Source organism: Xenopus laevis, chromosome 4S (assembly GCF_017654675.1).
Source record: "Xenopus laevis strain J_2021 chromosome 4S, Xenopus_laevis_v10.1, whole genome shotgun sequence".
Lineage (NCBI taxonomy): Eukaryota > Metazoa > Chordata > Amphibia > Anura > Pipidae > Xenopus > Xenopus laevis.
The window spans coordinates 43,174,166-43,191,067 of NC_054378.1; the positions used below are offsets into that span (position 1 = coordinate 43,174,166).

A 16,902-nucleotide genomic window follows, 5' to 3' on the forward strand; every position below is an offset into this window, starting at 1 on the left:
GAGCAATAAGCATTCTGATCATCGCAAGATAACTCATAGGTAGTCAACAATAGGATCCAAGTATCTAGCCATGGCCTAAGGGTAATGGCACATGGGATGAACTTAACGGTATTGTCCCCTCCATTAACTTTGATTTGAAATCACCTGTAAACTCCTTGCTCAGTCAGCTGACAATCATAAATGCACAGGGCTGCCTTTTTGAGCAATAAGCAGCTGCCACTTGAGAGCTCCAGGCATTACATTAAAGGAGAAGTAAACCCAAAAGTTAAAAAACCCCTACTCCCCTGTCCTACATAGACCCTCCTCCCCCCAGCCTAAGTTTTATCCCAGCAAATGCCCCTAACTTTTTACTTATCCCTCGGTGCAGATTCAGGTATCGGAGTTCACGGGCGCCATTTTCAGCCACTTTGGTAATCTACGTAATGAGAGGCGCTTCGGCAATTTTCATGAGTTTCTGTGCATTTGCTGTTGTCGGGAAACAGAAAGTTGCTCCAACTGCGCATGCGACGCCGGTCTCATTCCGAAGAACACCAAAGAGAGGAAGATGGCGCCCATGAACTTCGCTGGACAGAATCTGCATGGAGGGGTAAGTCAAGACATAGGGGCATTTGCCCGGGGTAACACTTAGGCTGGGGGGAGGGGGGAGTGAATGTAGGGTGGGGGTAGGGGTTTTTTAACTGTTGGGTTTGCTTCTTCTTTAAAGCTGTAATCCTACAGTTATGAACATCGAGCTTCAGTCAACTTTGTAAAGTTAACTACAATGTAAGTTATAAAGCAGGACATAAATTACTTTATATACTATATCTATAGGTTTATCTGGCAGTTATTATAGGGTAGTAGAAAATCAATCATAATAATTAACAGCCAAAAAAGTAAATGCTGCATTCATAAGGCCAGCGAGGAGTTGCAAAAGTGTAACATTCATCAAGGACTAAAGACCAACGCCATAATTACTAAGATAGTTCCGCTGACAATGGTCGCTGGGCCATTATTTTCATGTATTTTTTGAAAAAGCAGGACATTTTTTTTTTTTTCAGTCTTACACACACAGGCCTCATTCCCAAACATTCTTATTGTGATTTTGATCATTTGGCTTAATCTTCCCTGCCGAAGTTTGTTAGTAGGCACCCATCAGGTATGTCTAACATTTTTGGTGTAAAATGTTTTAAAGCAGCTGCTCACAGTAAACAAATATCAAAGGTACGACCTGTTTCAAATATTGTCTTTTGCTGCATTGTTTGTTTTTTTCCCTTTTAATAGTTTGTTTGGTGCTATGTGATCTGTTGTTGCTTTACTTTTACATTTTTTATTCACAGGACCAGGTTCTGAATTAAGGCTTTATTGCTTTGGCAGCTGGCTCTGGTTCTGAGGTATATATATATATTTTTGCATAGAATGGTTTTAGCTGCTTAAGACATTGCTGGTGAGAAAAGCTCCATCTACAGTGTTGAAAATGCAAGTCAGCCTTTGCTGTGCTCGGCTGCATGAAGAACATTCAGTGTGTTGCACTTGTCATAATATGGAAACTACTGCATTTGTGATTTTGTTACAGTCTTTCAAAACAAGTAGTCATCCTATGTTTATGTTGTAAACAAAATAAAAGCCTGCTTTTTCTGTCCTTCAGACTTCCTCCAATGCTAAGTTGTACAGCTCTTGTCTCTTCCCACACCGCCGGGCAATCAAAGCAAGATATAAACTGAGAAGTGCCACCCAATAACATCCGTATAAGATGGCACCTGTCAACAGGAATAACAGTTCTGTTTCGGTGAACGGATCATGACTCTGACAATATGCTGTGTATACTAATCCTCCCAGCAGAATGCAAAACCAGACAGACACGGGCACCATACCCATAAAATTCACCACCAGCTTCCTGCGCCCTGAAGTCCCCCAGCCAGACTTGTTGATGGTGATCACTGCGAATATTTTGGCAGGCAGAAGGCTAGTCATGTAGAGAAGTGAATAAAGTGACATGAAAATCATTTCAGCATTACCTCGAAGGATACAGGCATAGGTTGCCTTCAAAATACCAACAAGCTGTACGGTCAATAGAAAAAGAAGAATATTCCAAACACGGCCACGATAAAATAGTTGAACCACTGTGGCCACCAAGAAGAAGGGAAAGAAGCCAGTAACCACAGATTCATAGGTCATCCAAAGGTGGTGTTTGTGGAACCACAGTGCATTGTATAGCCACTCACGGAAGTATGATTTGCTCCAGCGCGTTTGTTGGTTCAACCAGCGCAAATACCGTGTTGGTGTCTCTGTCAGGCAACGAGACCGAGCTGTGTACTTAGTTCGATATCCCATACTTAGTACACGGTTTGTTAGATGTCTGTCATCCCCAAAGCTACACTTCTGCCCCAAAAATGTTTGATGGTACCAGTCTTCTAAAAAGTACTGCAGAAGGCTGTTCCTATACATTCCCAGAGGGCCACTTATGCACTGAACACAGCCAAAATAGGACTGGCAGGCCCGTTCCACATTGAATGCCATCCAGTAGCGGACACTGCTCAGAAATGAGATCCACGATTCGTACTTATTCAGGATCTAAGAGAAAACATGGCATGGAAAAGCATGAGAAGGCTGAAAGACGGCAATGAAAACTGTAGGGCTGCAAAGAAAAATGAGAGACTTGGAAGCTTTAGAAAAAGGCATTCAAAATTATTTTAAAATTTTAAAATTATTTTAATTCTTTTAAATGAAAACTGTAGAGTTGCAAAGAAAAGTGGGAGACTTGGAAGCCTCAGAAAAGGGATTTCAATTATTTTAAAATGATTAAAAATTTTCTAAGAGCAGGGTTGCTGTTGTGTGTGTCTCCAAGTAGAGCCACTGTTGGCCTTTTTGCAGCAATTTTTTAAAATTATCTTAAATGAAAACTGTATGGTTGCAAAGAAAAGGGGGAGACTCAGAAGCCTCAGAAAAAGGATTTAAATTATTTTAAAATTTTAAAATTATTAAAAGTTTTCTAAGAGCAGGGTTGCTGTTGTGTGTGTCTCTAAGAAAGAAGCACTGTTGGCCTTGATTCAGCAAACCTTTTTTTTTTTTAAAAAAAATAATAAATTGTTATTCATAAAAAGCAATTATTTCTTACAGCTAGAATATTGCTACAACAGTTTATCTTGTGTTGTCACTGGAAAACCATCCCTTTACTCTATACAAGTGGCACTACTATAAAAGATGTCAATAGTAGTAACATATTCCATCATTTCAGCACTGTAAGAACTTAAATTGATATTTCATATTTTTATAGACTGAAGGATGCACTTTGCATGCTCACTTCCTGGAATAGTGTGGAAAATGAATAACAAGAAACTAATGCTAAATACGAGTTGCATTCTATTTAAAGGAATGTATCTAAGTTAGTTTATCAAAGGAAAACATTAATATGCATCTTTTTAATCCACATTCATCCATATGATGTAGCTATAGGTCCTCATGTCTGCAGAATGATTTGAATGAATATTGTTGCAGAGGTTTGAAATGCTAATAATTACCTGCACATCTCCACCTACTCCCCCCACTTCAGGATCTTCTTCCAAAATGCGCAGCATCTCAGCGGTGCAAGCTGGGTCTAACACAGTGTCAGAGTCACAGACCTGGAACAAAAGTGATAACAAGCATTCAGTTATTAGGAACTTGTTATAAAAGGTTCAAACTATATGTATTTGTCCAAAACGACACCGGGTGCTTTTTGCATTTTGTGTCCTTGGCACTAGAAGAGTCTAGGACAATTTCTGCTTAGGGTAAGGTCACACTGAGCGTTTTGGGGAGATTCGCCTCTCTGAAGTCGCCCGAAGTTTCCTCGTGAAGCAACTTTGGGCGACTTCGGAAAAGGAATCACCGTGTATGATTTAACGCCGGCGATTTTTCATTTTAGCCAGCGCAGAGTGAGGGAAGGCGTTCGGGGAGATTGGTCGCTGCAAAGACGAGGTGATTAGTCACCAGGCGACTAAATCTCCCCGAAACGCTCAGTGTGACCTTACCCTAAGGCATACACAAGCAGTAATCATCCACTATCCAAGACAAAATATACCATCTATCATCTTTTTGAGAGGATTATCATTTATATGTGGAATGACTGACCCTTTTGTGTTTAATGTGTAAAGATTTTATTCTCAATTTATTATCAGTGGCTACCCATGTAAAAAGTATGAGATTTACAAAATTCTCACATAATTTGTGTATGTATTGTGGTAGAGTGACCAGGAAAAGCTGGAAAAAGGAGACTTTAGCCTTCAAGTTCTCCCGGTAATCAAGGTAAACTTCAGGAAAGGAGTTAATAAACAGAGAATGGTTTTCCAGATTGTAGTAACTTGACACTCCATTCCCTTGATCCAATTCAGTTATTGGAGCTTACTTTCCACAGGTAGGCTGTCTTTTCTGTGAAGAGCCATGGTGTCCCTATCTTACTGCTCCTTTTCCTATGCTTGCCTGCCTACCATTTGCTAATTCCCCCCAGAATTTACGTGTGCAAGTGTGTGTATATATATATATATATATATATATATATATATATATATATATATATATGTATATATATATATATATATATATATATGTATATATATATATATATGTATATATATACTTTTTTTATTTATTGTAGGTGTATGTTTTTACTGGAATGTAACCAGGGGAAAGTTGCAAACTGCAGGTATTACCCTACCATAAAAATATCCTGGAATAAGTATTCCCCTATAATTAACATATTGCGTAAAATATAGCAGCCCTTTAAAGAAGAAACGTAATGTGTGCAGAACTACAAATCCAGTCTACTTTATGAATTGAACTGTACTGAATCACACTTAAGGGGCTCTCATATGTACAAATGATTCACACTGCAGACTGGTGGAATGAAGTGTAACAACTTCATAATTGCAGAGTAAATTCATACAGTGATAATTCAGTTAGTAGTAAAGTGTGTACATCCTTAGATCTACAAAAGTACCATGCTTGCACATGCCAGAACCAATTTAATAAGCTTTTTCTGGGTGCCCACTTACAGTTATATGAAACAGTTTTCCTCTCAGCCTGCTTAATAATTTACTCAATTTTCAACAAAAAAGATAACAGTGAGTACTGGGGTGTTTTCTGAACGAAGATTTTTAGTGAAGCAGTATTCTGTTGTATGGAATTAAATCAAATGTGAAAAACTAGCGGTGCAAAAATTTGGGTACTAATTTTGCTCATTTGAATGCATGTAACTGCTCAATACTGATTACTGGCAACACCAATTTGGTTGGATTATCTCATTAAGCCTTGAACTTTATAGGCAGGTGTGTCCATTTATGAAAAAGGGTGTTTAAGGGGGCCAATTGCAAGTTGTTCTTCTGTTTGACTCTCCTCTGAAGAGTGACAGCATGGGATCCTCAAAGCAACTCTCAAAAGATCTGAAAACAAAGATCATGGTGAAGGCTACAAAAAAAGCTATCTCGGATGTTTAAACTGTCACTGTAAGTAATGGAATCAGGAGATTGAAGGCCACAGGCACAGTTGCTATAAAACCCAGGTCTGGCAGGCCTAGAAAAATACAGGAGCGGCATATGCGGAACATTGTGAGAATGGTTACAGACAACCCAAACATCAACTCCAAAGACCTGCAAGAACATCTTGCTGCAGATGGTGTATCTGTACATCGTTCTACAATTCAGTGCAATTTGCACAAAGAACATCTGTATGGCAGGATGATGAGAAATAAGCCCTTTCTGCACTCACACCACAAACAGAGTCTCTTGTTGTATGCAAAAGCTCATTTACACAAACCACAGTCATTTTGAAACAAAGTGCTTTGGACTGATGAGAATAAAATGTAATTATTTATTCAAGTGCTTTGCGTGGCGGAAGAAGAACCACATTCCAAGAAAAACACCTGCTACCTACTGTCAAATTTGGGGGAGGTTCCATCATGCTGTGGGGCTGTGTGGCTAGTTCAGGGACTGGGGCCCTTGTTAAAGTCGAGGGTCGGATGAATTCAACCCAATATCAACAAATTCTTCAGGATAATGTTCAAACATCAGTCACAAAGCTGAAGTTACGCAGGGGTTGGATATTCCAACAAGACAATGACCCTACACAAACTTGGAAATCTACAAAGACATTTATGCAGAGAGAGAAGTACAATATTCTGGAATGGCCGTCACAGTCCCCCAACTTGAATATCATCGAAAATCTATGGGATGATTTGAAGCAGGCTGTCCGTGCTCGGCAGCCTTTAAATTTAACTGAACTGGAGAGATTTTATAAGGAAGAATGGTCAAAAATACCTCCATCCAGAATCCAGACACTCATCAAAGGCTATAGGAGGCATCTAGAGGCTGTTACATTTGCAAAATGAAGCTCAACTAAGTATTGATGTAATATCTCTGTTGGGGTGCCCAAATGTATGCACCTGACTAATTTTGTTATGATACATATTGCATATTTTCTGTTAATCCAATAAACATTGTCACTGCTGAAATACTACTGTTTCCATAAGGCATGTTATATATTAAAAGGAAGTTGCTACTTTGAACGCTCAGCCAATGATAAACTAAACTCCAAAGAATTAAGAGTAGTGATGGGCGAATTTATTCGGCAGGCACGAATTTGCGCGATTCGCCGCCAGCGAATAAATTTGCAAAACGCCCGAGAAAATCCGGCGTCAAAAACGGACGCTGGCGTCAAAAAGCGAATTTTTCGCCATTTTGCACAAATTTTTCGGCGAAGCAAAACGACGCAAATTCGCCCATCACTAATTAAGAGGGGTTCATATGACTGTATGCCCTCAGTCACCACTACCCCAGACCTTTCACTCTTCCAGACCTTATTCCACATTGCTTTCACCCCTAGTCACACATTACTATAACCCACCTGCTCACCCTCTCATCTTTCTCCCTCTAAGCCCACATCCCCTCTTCTGGTCTGACCGCTCCCTAGTCACCTTAACTGCTCTCTTAACTCAGGCCTCACCCATCTTCTTACTTGTCACGCTCATTTTATCTACAATATGTTTCTCTTTTCATCAGGCATCATCTCTTCCTCCACCTCCCATGTCTCTCTATCTGGCCACCAGGTAATACTTTATTGATGACCTTCCCAGCACTGTAACAAATGTACATAACAATGGCTACAGAATAACATAGGAGGACCTTCCTGTATAATTCACTGACCTGCACATAAGCCACACTGTCTCCAAGTGCACGAAACGCAGTATACATGACTTCCCTTTTTCCACCCCACTTCTGCATGATGCAGACATACTGGAAGTTCTTCACCATCTCCTGTACTCCCCTCTCACCCTCTTGTCCTCCCTCCTCTGATTCATGGTAATTTTTGTCCCAAATGTAGCAGCAGGTTCCCTCTGATCCCATGACCTCTCGGAATATGTCCATCATATATCTGTCCTCTTCTGTATTCCCATCCACCACCATGATCACACGAAGGTGAGGATATGAGAGGCGGCGCACTGATCGCAGACATTTCCGTAAGTACTCTGGGTCCTCTTGATATGCTGCAATACAAAGCACCACTGTGGACTTTCCTGAAGGACACCGCCCACCTCCTCGCATCTTCCTGTGCTCCAAAAAAGCAAAGAGGCTCTGAGAGAGTAAATGGAGACCCAGGATGGCTCCGTATAGGCCAAATGAGAGATGGTGGCGATCGGTATGAATAAATTGGTACCCTGTCACATATGCAGCCAAGATGCCCCCCAACACCAGCAGAGCAAAGAGGCAAGTGGCTAGCACCCTAAGGCCAGTCTGAAACTTCCCAGGCATCTGAAATAAAGAAAAGCAAGTGTAAGTGGCAGTAAATATGTCATCACACCAAGGTGCATTTGTGCTTATCTAATAAGTAGAGCTATGATCACAGTAAGGGCCATTTTGCTATAACAAAAGGCAGAAGGTTGCATTTTACCAGTGTTGGACTGGCCCGTGGGGATACCAGGAAAAGTCCAGGTGGGCCCAGGTGTCAGTGGGCCCTTTTGCTGCTAAACATTTGGACTATTTCACGGCCATTTCCTATTTCTTTGAGAACAAAGAGGCTAAATAGATGGAATAATAGATTATAGTATGTATAGAATAGTGACTAGGAGATTAGAGGTTGAGTGAGATGAAGAATAATAATACTGAGAGTGGGCCTCTGGTATATGGTTCTTTGGTGGACCCCTGGTAGGGTTGCCACCCGGCCGATATTTTACCGGCATAGCCAGTAAAACACCTGCCCATGCCAGGGCCAGTATAACAAATTTATGTACCTGCTGGTAAATTTCTAATATCCCTAAAAAAATCCCTTGGCCCATCCCCAATCAGATCAAACCTTTTTGCTGCCTTCTGCTAATCGTGTGTCGTGGCTCCACCCCCTTTGATGTCACGACCCACCCCTTTTGTTTCCGCCCCCGCCACTGGCCCATCGTGTGCCTTGGCTCCACCCCCATCACATCCCACCCCTTTTGTTCCCGCCCCCACCACTGGCCGGTGAAAATTTTGTTAAAAGGTGGCAACCCTAGCCCCTGGTGTCCCAGTCCGACACTTTTTTACTCGTTCCATCATAACCCTGAATATCTATACAGATGTACATTTTAGAAATACTGAGAAAGCCAATTTGCAATTAAGTGGTTATGTTATATGGTACAAAGAATTATATAGCATTGCATATATACAGCATTGTATTTATATTGAATACACTTCCCATTCATTCCAATACATCCACAATAACCTCAGTGTCCTATAAAAAGGCCATTCTATATGCGCTCACCTTATCATCCGAACACAGAGCTATTTGTAAAAGATGGAGTTACAGAATGAAGTGATTCGGAACTAGAAGTCACAGGCCCGAAACCTAAAAGCCATAAGCTAAAAAGACAAAGAAAAGCAACTTTTCCCAGAGCTCAGCACTGCAGACACGGAGCCAGCCTCCTGCTCAAACCTAACATTAGCAGTCAGGCACAGGCCTGTCATTCTGCAGGCATCCCTTCAATTTACTGCTATTATCAAGCGATTAGGTCAAATTAACTTTAGAAATGCGGATTCTTCTTTTTACATGCTGATTTTAGAAATGGCTCAAAATCTAAGAGAGTGAAAAAAAAAAACCAAATATGAAAAGATTTGGTAATCAGGCAAAACGCTTGCTTCTAGGACGAGCAGCCTTACCTCTGCAATTTTCTTTTTTAAATACTTATGTTTTATATTATATCAGTAACAATCTGACATAGTTAGTGATGTAAGTATTGTTTAAAGGACCAGTGACTCCAAAAAAAACCACAGCATAAAGTAAAAGCCTTTTGATGGTATTTAAGTATAATGTACTGTTACAATACAATGGTAGTACTTCTGTGTTTAATTCACAAGCTGTATTATAGTTTCTTAACATAAACTACAGGTACGGGACTGTTATCCAGAATGTTCGGAACCTGGGGTTTTTCTGGATAAAGGATCTTTACATAATTTAGATCTCTATACCTTAAATCTACTAGAAAATCGTGTAAACATTAAATAAACCCAATAGGCTGGTTCTGATTCCAGAAAGGATTAATTATATCTTAGTTGGGATCAAGTACAAAGTACTGTTTTATTATTACAGAGAAAAAGGAAATCGTTTTTAAAAAATTGGATTATTTGGATAAAATGGAGTCTATTGGAGACTGCCTTTACTTAATATGGAGCTTTCTGGATAACGGGTTTCCGGATAACCAATCCTATACCTGTACTAGCCATAAGGGCTGCCACTCAATTTTCAGCAGTGCTGCAGGGCTTACATTCACACAGCAGATCAGTGATCAGCTGTTTGGAGCACAATCATTTTAGTAATTAAATGACGATAAGCAGAAGTTAAATATAATTTATGTCATATTTATCTACAATGTTGGAACGGTCCGGTGTTAAAGTCCCTTTAAAAAAAAAAAAAAAAGACAAACAAGTCAGGAAAATAGAGAAACCATCAAAAGCTAATGAAACAATGGAACAAAGAGGTTTAATAACAGGTTGGATGCAAGGAATTCCAGCTCACTGTACCTGTGGCAGATACAATCAGGGCAAATGGCTGCACAGTGTACTCAGAAGTACAATCTGTTTAACAGTGCAATAGCAAGGAAAGACTCCTTATTGAACATGAAGCATCCTTCATCAAGTAGCACTTCGGTGGCTCAAATGTGTATGTTCACTTGTGTTGCCTTTAAGTTAAAGCGATACTGACACATTTTAAAGAGGCATTATACTGACCAGTTATTGATTGAAAAAGCAAATATGTAGTGAGCCCTTTCCTCCTGAGTAAAACAATAGCAGTCCTGTGCCTGAGATAAGCTTAGCACTAAATGAGTTCCTATGTAAAACAAAACATGCATTGTGCTATTCTCATAAGACTATGGCTTCATTAACGTTTTGGAGGTAGTCACGTTGAAAGAGCTGTCATGGCTGCTCCCGCTCATATAAATTAACACCTATATGCAGATAAATAATACTCCATATACTAATATGTTGGTGTTAAAGGGCTTGTTCACCTCTGAGTTCACTTTTAGGGGGTTATTTACTAAGCTCCAAACACCCCGAAATCCGAAAAAATAATGACTTCTAAAAAAAATCATGAATTTTTCGGAATTTATTAAACCCCGAGGGCTAAAAAGCCCAAATATAAAAACACGGCATCTCAAACCTGTCGAGGTTGCATAAAAGTCAATAGGAACAATCCGGTTGATTTTTGGTTGCGTTGTGGGTTTTGGGCAATTCCACTATGTTTTCTGAGCTTTTGGGTGAATACTCCGAAAAATTCTGAGATTTCGGGGAAAATTCCCGAAAAAATTTTGAAAATCTGAGCTTTTCCCACAAAGCAAAATTTCGGGGAAATGTAATAATAAATAAGCGTTAAAAACCAGAGCAGGTTAGATCGGAGTTTGTAGCAGCCGATACTGAGATAAATTCGGACCTTGATAAATAACCCCCTTAGTAAAATGCGTGATATGCTGAGGCAATTTGTAATTGTTTTTCACTTTTTTTGAGTTATTCAGCACCTTTCCAGTTTGCAATTTTAGCAATCTGGTTGCTATGGTCCAAATTACTCTACCAACCATGCACTCAAATATGAATAGGAGAGGCCTGAATAGAAAGATAAGTAATTAAAAGTAGCAATAACAATAAATGTTTAGCCTTACAGAGTATCTGTTTTTTTTAGATAGGGTCAGTGACCCCCATTTTAAAGCTGGAAAGAGTCAGAAGAAAAAGCCTATAAAAGATTAACAATAAAGACGTATTGAAAAGTTGCTTAGAACTGTGATATACCAAAATCTAACTTTAAGGTGAACCACCCCTTTAGGTAGCTGATAATTTGTAGTATCTAATCTAATCTCTAGAGTCGTCATCACTGACCAATTATTAGACAAATGTAAAGCCTACCTATAAATACAGTATTCCCCAGCAGCCCTAGTGGGTCCAGGGCTCCCAAGTCCTATGCTGAATGGAAGCATTCTTCTGCTCATGAGGACTACAGGTACTGCTGGGCAAGGGGCAACTTGAAGGACCCACGATTGTGCCCCCATTTCCTAATAAAGCTGATATGTTTCTTTTGATGTTCATAGGTATGTGGCAATATCACTTTAAATGCCTCACCTCACTATTTTAATCTGTTTCAAAACTCTGCTCCTTTCCTCCCACTTTTAGATTTCATCTTCCCTTCCCTGTTTGAATCTCTGTACATGAAGGTGAATCACACAATGGCTCAACCTAGTACAGACGGACTGAATCAAGTTCAGGGCTTGAAAACACAGTATGGACTTGCTGCTCTGCCTCTCATTGTTGCAGGGCTTTCCTTTTATATTTAGTAGGCTTGCACAGGTATAACTATTGAAAAGCAGCATGGGGGAGTCAGACTATTGCATCCTAACAGCAATAAAAAAAAATACAACTGTGAAATATGGTTTCAATACAGTTTTTTTTTTCCCAGAGAACCAGATTAAGTCTGGGAATCAGTTTGTGCCTAATACTTCCTTTTTGGACCAATTTTGAACTGTAGAAAGAACCTTCACTGTATTAAAAGGGGTGGTTTGCCTTTATGGTAACTTTTAGCATGTTATAGTACGGCCAATTCTAAGCAATTTTTTCAATTAGTTTTCATTATTTATTTTTTTATAGTTTTTTAATTTTTTGCCGCCTTCTTCTGACTCTTTGCAGCTTTCAAATGGGGGTCACTGACCCCTGCCTTAAGCAGACATTAAGTTCAGGGCTTTGCTCCTTGCCCATAATAATTACTGCTGTAAGGGGCATAAATAATAACACCCCCATGCTACTCTCAACCTGTGCCCAAACATATGATAGTAACTACCCAGGGCACATTTTGTACCTCTGAAATGGAAGATAGAAACTAAAAGGAAAATCTGCATTAAGCAGTATTTTTACTATCCTGGAAACAAGCATATTGTACAAATTTGCTCAGTCTGAGCCCAATATGATCTGACAGCAGGAAAGACTCATTCAATAAGATCGTTACAATTGGGTTCAGCTTTATACGAGTCAGCGGTTGTTCCCTTCGCCTCCTGCCGGCGATCATTCCTTCATCAGGCGGGTGACCGACCCCGACCCCAAAGGCAGGAAGAGTGTGAGGCGGGTAAGCCTGGCAGAGCCCTATATATTGCTCATGCTGTCTGGAGTAATCGCAGGGGCTGTTGTGCAACATCACCGCACAGATGCAACTCAGCGATAGCGCAGCGCAAGGGATGCAGTTTAGGGAGCGGTGCCGGGGCGCAGGCGGTTGGGCAAAAGGAGGTAGAAGAGAAGTGCAGCGCAGACATAAGCAGTGGGTATAATATTCCTGCACAGACACATGCCAAAGTGTGTGGCTAAAGAACTTGCCGGGCACAATATCACCGCTGCACAAATAATATTTCACACAGGCCATCAGTCCCTGAGTCTCACCGTTTGGTGGTTTCTGTCCTCTCCTGATTTGCCTTCCAGCCCAAGGCGCCTTCTCACATCTTCTCTCTCTCTTTGTCCCCTCACCTTGTGCCTTGCTGCAGCCTCTCCTCCTCCTCCTGCTGCTCCTCCTGCTGCTGCTCCTGCTCCCCCTCCGTCACCTTTATCTCCCTTACCTAACTCCCCCTTCCTCCTCTGTCTTCCTAACCTACAACTTTGCTCGTTCCTCGCACCCCCCTCTTCCCAATCTCTTCTGCCCTCACCCACCTTATGTGTAGCCTCCTGCTCCGTCATGCTGCTGCCCCGTGGCCTCTGCACAGGTTCAACTCTGAGGGAATCCTCAGGCGTCGCTAGGTTTTTGCTGCTCACAAGCGGGTGCCCTGCTCCCTGTGCCCCACACACAAACACATGGCAAAAGTAGTCTGGTAGCCACACCCAAGCAGGGTTGCCAGGGCTAATTTTCAAAACCAGCCCAAGTCAGCTACAAATCCAGCCCAAAACTAGCCAACAGGCACTTCACCAGTAGCCCAAAAATAGCACAATATGTGCAGTGAAGAAAAGTCTAAAAAATAAATCAATATATATGAAAATACGCCTTTTTCAATTTTTTTCCATGAAACATAATGGGACAGATTAGCCAGGAGTGTAACCACAGGGGGGGGGGGGGCTCAGGAGGTATAGGGGCCCCCCATAAGGCCTAATACATGTACAGCTTCAATAAATATTGGTAAAACAGCTCAACCTTTAGATATTTTGGTGGCCAGCAGATTTTTGCCCCAAAATTGTCCGCAATTGAGGAAAGTCACTGGAAAGAGGGACAGGAGACTGAGATAGAGAGCCGAAAATCTGGTAACTCCCATTTTCAGCACAAGTCAGTCCCAAAAACTCCCATTGCATGCTGGGTATTGTAGTCTTACATTAAACTTGGCAGTTGGTAAATTGTTAAACAAAAACTACATTACCCAACATGCATTGGGAGACGCAGGCTTGGCACATTACAGCAAGTAAAAACTTTGGCTGGTTTCCAAAGTAAAAAAACAGCCAAAGGCCCAAAAAGTAGCCCAAACAGACCTGGATTTGTGGAAAGGCCACCTAGGCCCGGGCCTAGGGCGGCAGGATTTTAGGGGGGCGGCATGCTGCCCAACCACACCCACATTGGTCCAGATGATGAAAATTTGCACGAAAAAAGGGGAGGGGACAGGGGTGACAAATTGCAGTGGGCCCTGAGCCCAAATCTGTACCTTGGCTAGTTTGTACTTTCAAAACCCGCCTGGGCTTTAAAGGGATACTGTCATGGGAAAAAAATGTTTTTTCAAAATGAATCAGTTAATAGAGCTGCTCCAGCAGAATTCTGCACTGAAATCCATTTCTCAAAAGAGCAAACAGTTTTTTTTATATTCAATTTTGAAATCTGACATGGGGTTAGACATTTTGTCAATTTCCCAGCTGCCCCAAGTCATGTGACTTGTGCTCTGATAAACTTCAATCACTCTTTACTGCTGTACTGCAAGTTGGAGTGATATCACCCCCCCCCCCAGCAGCCAAACAACAGAACAATGGGAAGGTAACCAGATAGCAGCTCCCTAACACAAGATAACAGCTGCCTGGTAGATCTAAGAACAACACTCAATAGTAAAAACCCATGTCCCACTGAGACACATTCAGTTACATTGAGAAGGAAAAACAGCAGCCTGCCAGAAAGCATTTCTCTCCTAAAGTGCAGGCACAAGTCACATGACCAGGGGCAGCTGGGAAATTGACAAAATGTCTAGCCCCATGTCAGATTTCAAAATTGAATATAAAAAAATCTGTTTGCTCTTTTGAGAAATGGATTTCAGTGCAGAATTCTGCTGGAGCAGCACTATTAACTGATGTGTTTTGAAAAAAACATGTTTTCCCATGACAGTATCCCTTTAAATTAGTAGCCCAATTTGGCTGGAAAACCACTAACCTGGCAACCCTGCACCCAAGTGATTGCATTTAGCTCCAGCTATTGCTTTATATGCCAGACAAGTTGCAGAAGCCATTGTTGAGGCTTGTGGTGCAAAATCAGCTTTTGGCACTAACAGGAATCCCTCCCAAAATAGGATAATTAGTAAACCAATGAAAAGGCTTGAGAAGAACATATCCCCAACACTGATGCTTCATAACGGTCATCTGGGGCGCAGACTGTTTAGTTTTCAGGCCATGATAATCTGTTAAACTTACAATACAATATTTTGCACAGTTAAATGAGCCATATTGGAACCAAATTGTCCAGAGTCATATTGGGCCCAGTGGGTTTCTGATGAAAGTTCTGATTGCAGTAGTTCTACTTTATCCATCCTCATGTGTTACTAACAAAAAAGCCAAATAGCTTCAAACCACCAGGACCACATACATAAGAACCCACAAAACAGTGGTTTTAGGCAAGATTGTGATGCAGGATATAATCAGGGGCACCATTAGAAATCACGGGGCCCTGTACAACAACATTTTTGGGGCTCTCTGGGCCCCGCCCACACTCTTGCCCAAGCCCCACCCCAGACCCTGCCCACTCCACATCACAGTTAAAAGACCACACAGACATCAGCGCTAAAAAAGTAACCCCCCCCCCACAAAAGTTATAAAAAGCTATTGGGCCCCCTTATAAGTAAAAAAAATTGGGGCCCCAAATTGTTTTTTTAAAAAAACATTGGTGCCAGGGCCCCCCTTACAAGTTAAAAAAAATTGGGGCTCCGCTTCCAATATGTATGTCTTATTATTATTTTCATGTCTGTGTTTGTATGTTTTGTTATGAAAATGCAAAAATAAAAACTTTAAAAAAAAAATTGGGGGCCCAAAAAATATTTTTTTTATAAAAACATTGGTGGCAGGGGCCTATAGAATATTAAAATAATACATTGGTGGTCAGGGGATTCAAAAAAAAAACACAAATTGTGTTCAGTAGAATTGAACTCGTGGCTTCAGGACTTCAACTTCTCCTCCTTTCGGGTCTTTGGGTCTTTTCGCCGATTCAGGACTTCAATTTCGTCTGTTTTCGTAACTTCGGGTCTTTACGTCGCTTCAGGACTTCAATTTCAGCTGTTTTCGTGACTTCGGGTATTTTCATCGTTTGAGGACTTCAGTTTCGGCTGTTTTCATGACTTCAGTCTTTTCTTGCTTCGGGAGTTCGGCACTTCCGCAATTTGGCTGTTTGGGACTTCAAAAATGGCCGCAAGCTTCAGCGCTTGCAAGAGGCGGCGCTTTCAAAAGTGCAGCACTGCCGGGCCCCCTTCATGCCTGGGCCCGGGACACTTGTCCCCCCCCCCCCCGATGGCCGCCCTGGATATAATGGTGACAGTAACATTATCAGTACTGCCCCCTTTGTGCCCAGCATGTCCAGACTGGGATTCCAAATCTTCCCTGGCATTTCAGGTACAGAGAGGCCCAAACAGCCCCTACCAGCCCATCAATCAGTGACTGCAGTGTCAGACTGGCCTACCGGGATACCAGGAAAACTCCCGGTGAGCCCAGGTGTCAGTGGGCCCTGATGCTGCTAAATATTTGGCCTATTTCATGGCCATTCCCTATTCTATGAGAACAAAGAGGCTAAATAGATGGAATAATAGATTATAGAATGTAAATAAAACAAGCTAAGAGAATAGAGGTTGATTGAGTCGATGAAGAATATTAGTACTGAGAGTGGCCCATGGTCTAAAGTTTTATGGTGGGCCTCTGGTCAAAGGTTTTTGGGTGGGCCCCTGGTGTCCCAGTCCAACACCGAGTGACTGTCAATGTCATCTTATAGCAGCCCCTCTGGTATTTGCCCAGAATCCACAAATTGACGGTCCAGGCTTGGTGCCCAGCGGCTCTCGGGGGTTATTGGCAGGGGCAGTGGTGTAACTAGATGTTACTGGACCCCACAGCAAATTCATTTTAGGGCCCACAACATAACCAGAGTTTGTCCTTTTTAACCAATACATGTTGAAATTGTTCATAATTCAGGGCCTCGTGGGCCCCCCTATACCTCCTGGGCCCCCCTGGAGCCGCAGGGTCTGCTTTC

The 16,902-nt window shown here is 41.6% G+C and overlaps 1 protein-coding gene across 2 annotated transcripts; it reads right to left on the reverse strand.

Annotated features, from left to right (window-relative positions):
* Positions 1–726: 726 nt before the first annotated feature.
* Positions 727–13,266, reverse strand: has3.S (hyaluronan synthase 3 S homeolog). 2 transcript variants are annotated; one of them, XM_041561180.1, is made up of 4 exons: positions 13,146–13,266; positions 7,152–7,757; positions 3,498–3,599; positions 727–2,550 (listed from the first exon to the last, which is right to left on the reverse strand). In XM_041561180.1, the coding sequence occupies exons 1-4, from the start codon at positions 13,170–13,172 to the stop codon at positions 1,621–1,623; spliced, it is 1,665 nt and encodes a 554-aa protein (XP_041417114.1). In that variant the 5' UTR covers positions 13,173–13,266; the 3' UTR covers positions 727–1,620. The 2 variants fall into 2 exon arrangements, with proteins under 2 accessions (XP_041417114.1, XP_018114998.2); XM_018259509.2 differs by lacking the exon at positions 13,146–13,266 and adding an exon at positions 12,882–13,129.
* Between the last annotated feature and the right edge of the window lie 3,636 nt (positions 13,267–16,902).

What these genes read in the sequence shown, in the direction of transcription:
- has3.S (XM_041561180.1), bottom strand. Translation starts at nt 13,172, where the DNA reads ATGACGGAGCAGGAGGCTACACATAAG. An exon ending in ACAGTGTGGCTTATGTGCAG is followed by an intron (nt 3,600 to 7,151) that starts GTCAGTGAATTA and finishes CTTTTGTTCCAG; the next exon opens with GTCTGTGACTCTGACACTGT. An exon ending in GAGTAGGTGGAGATGTGCAG is followed by an intron (nt 2,551 to 3,497) that starts GTAATTATTAGC and finishes GTTTTCTCTTAG; the next exon opens with ATCCTGAATAAGTACGAATC.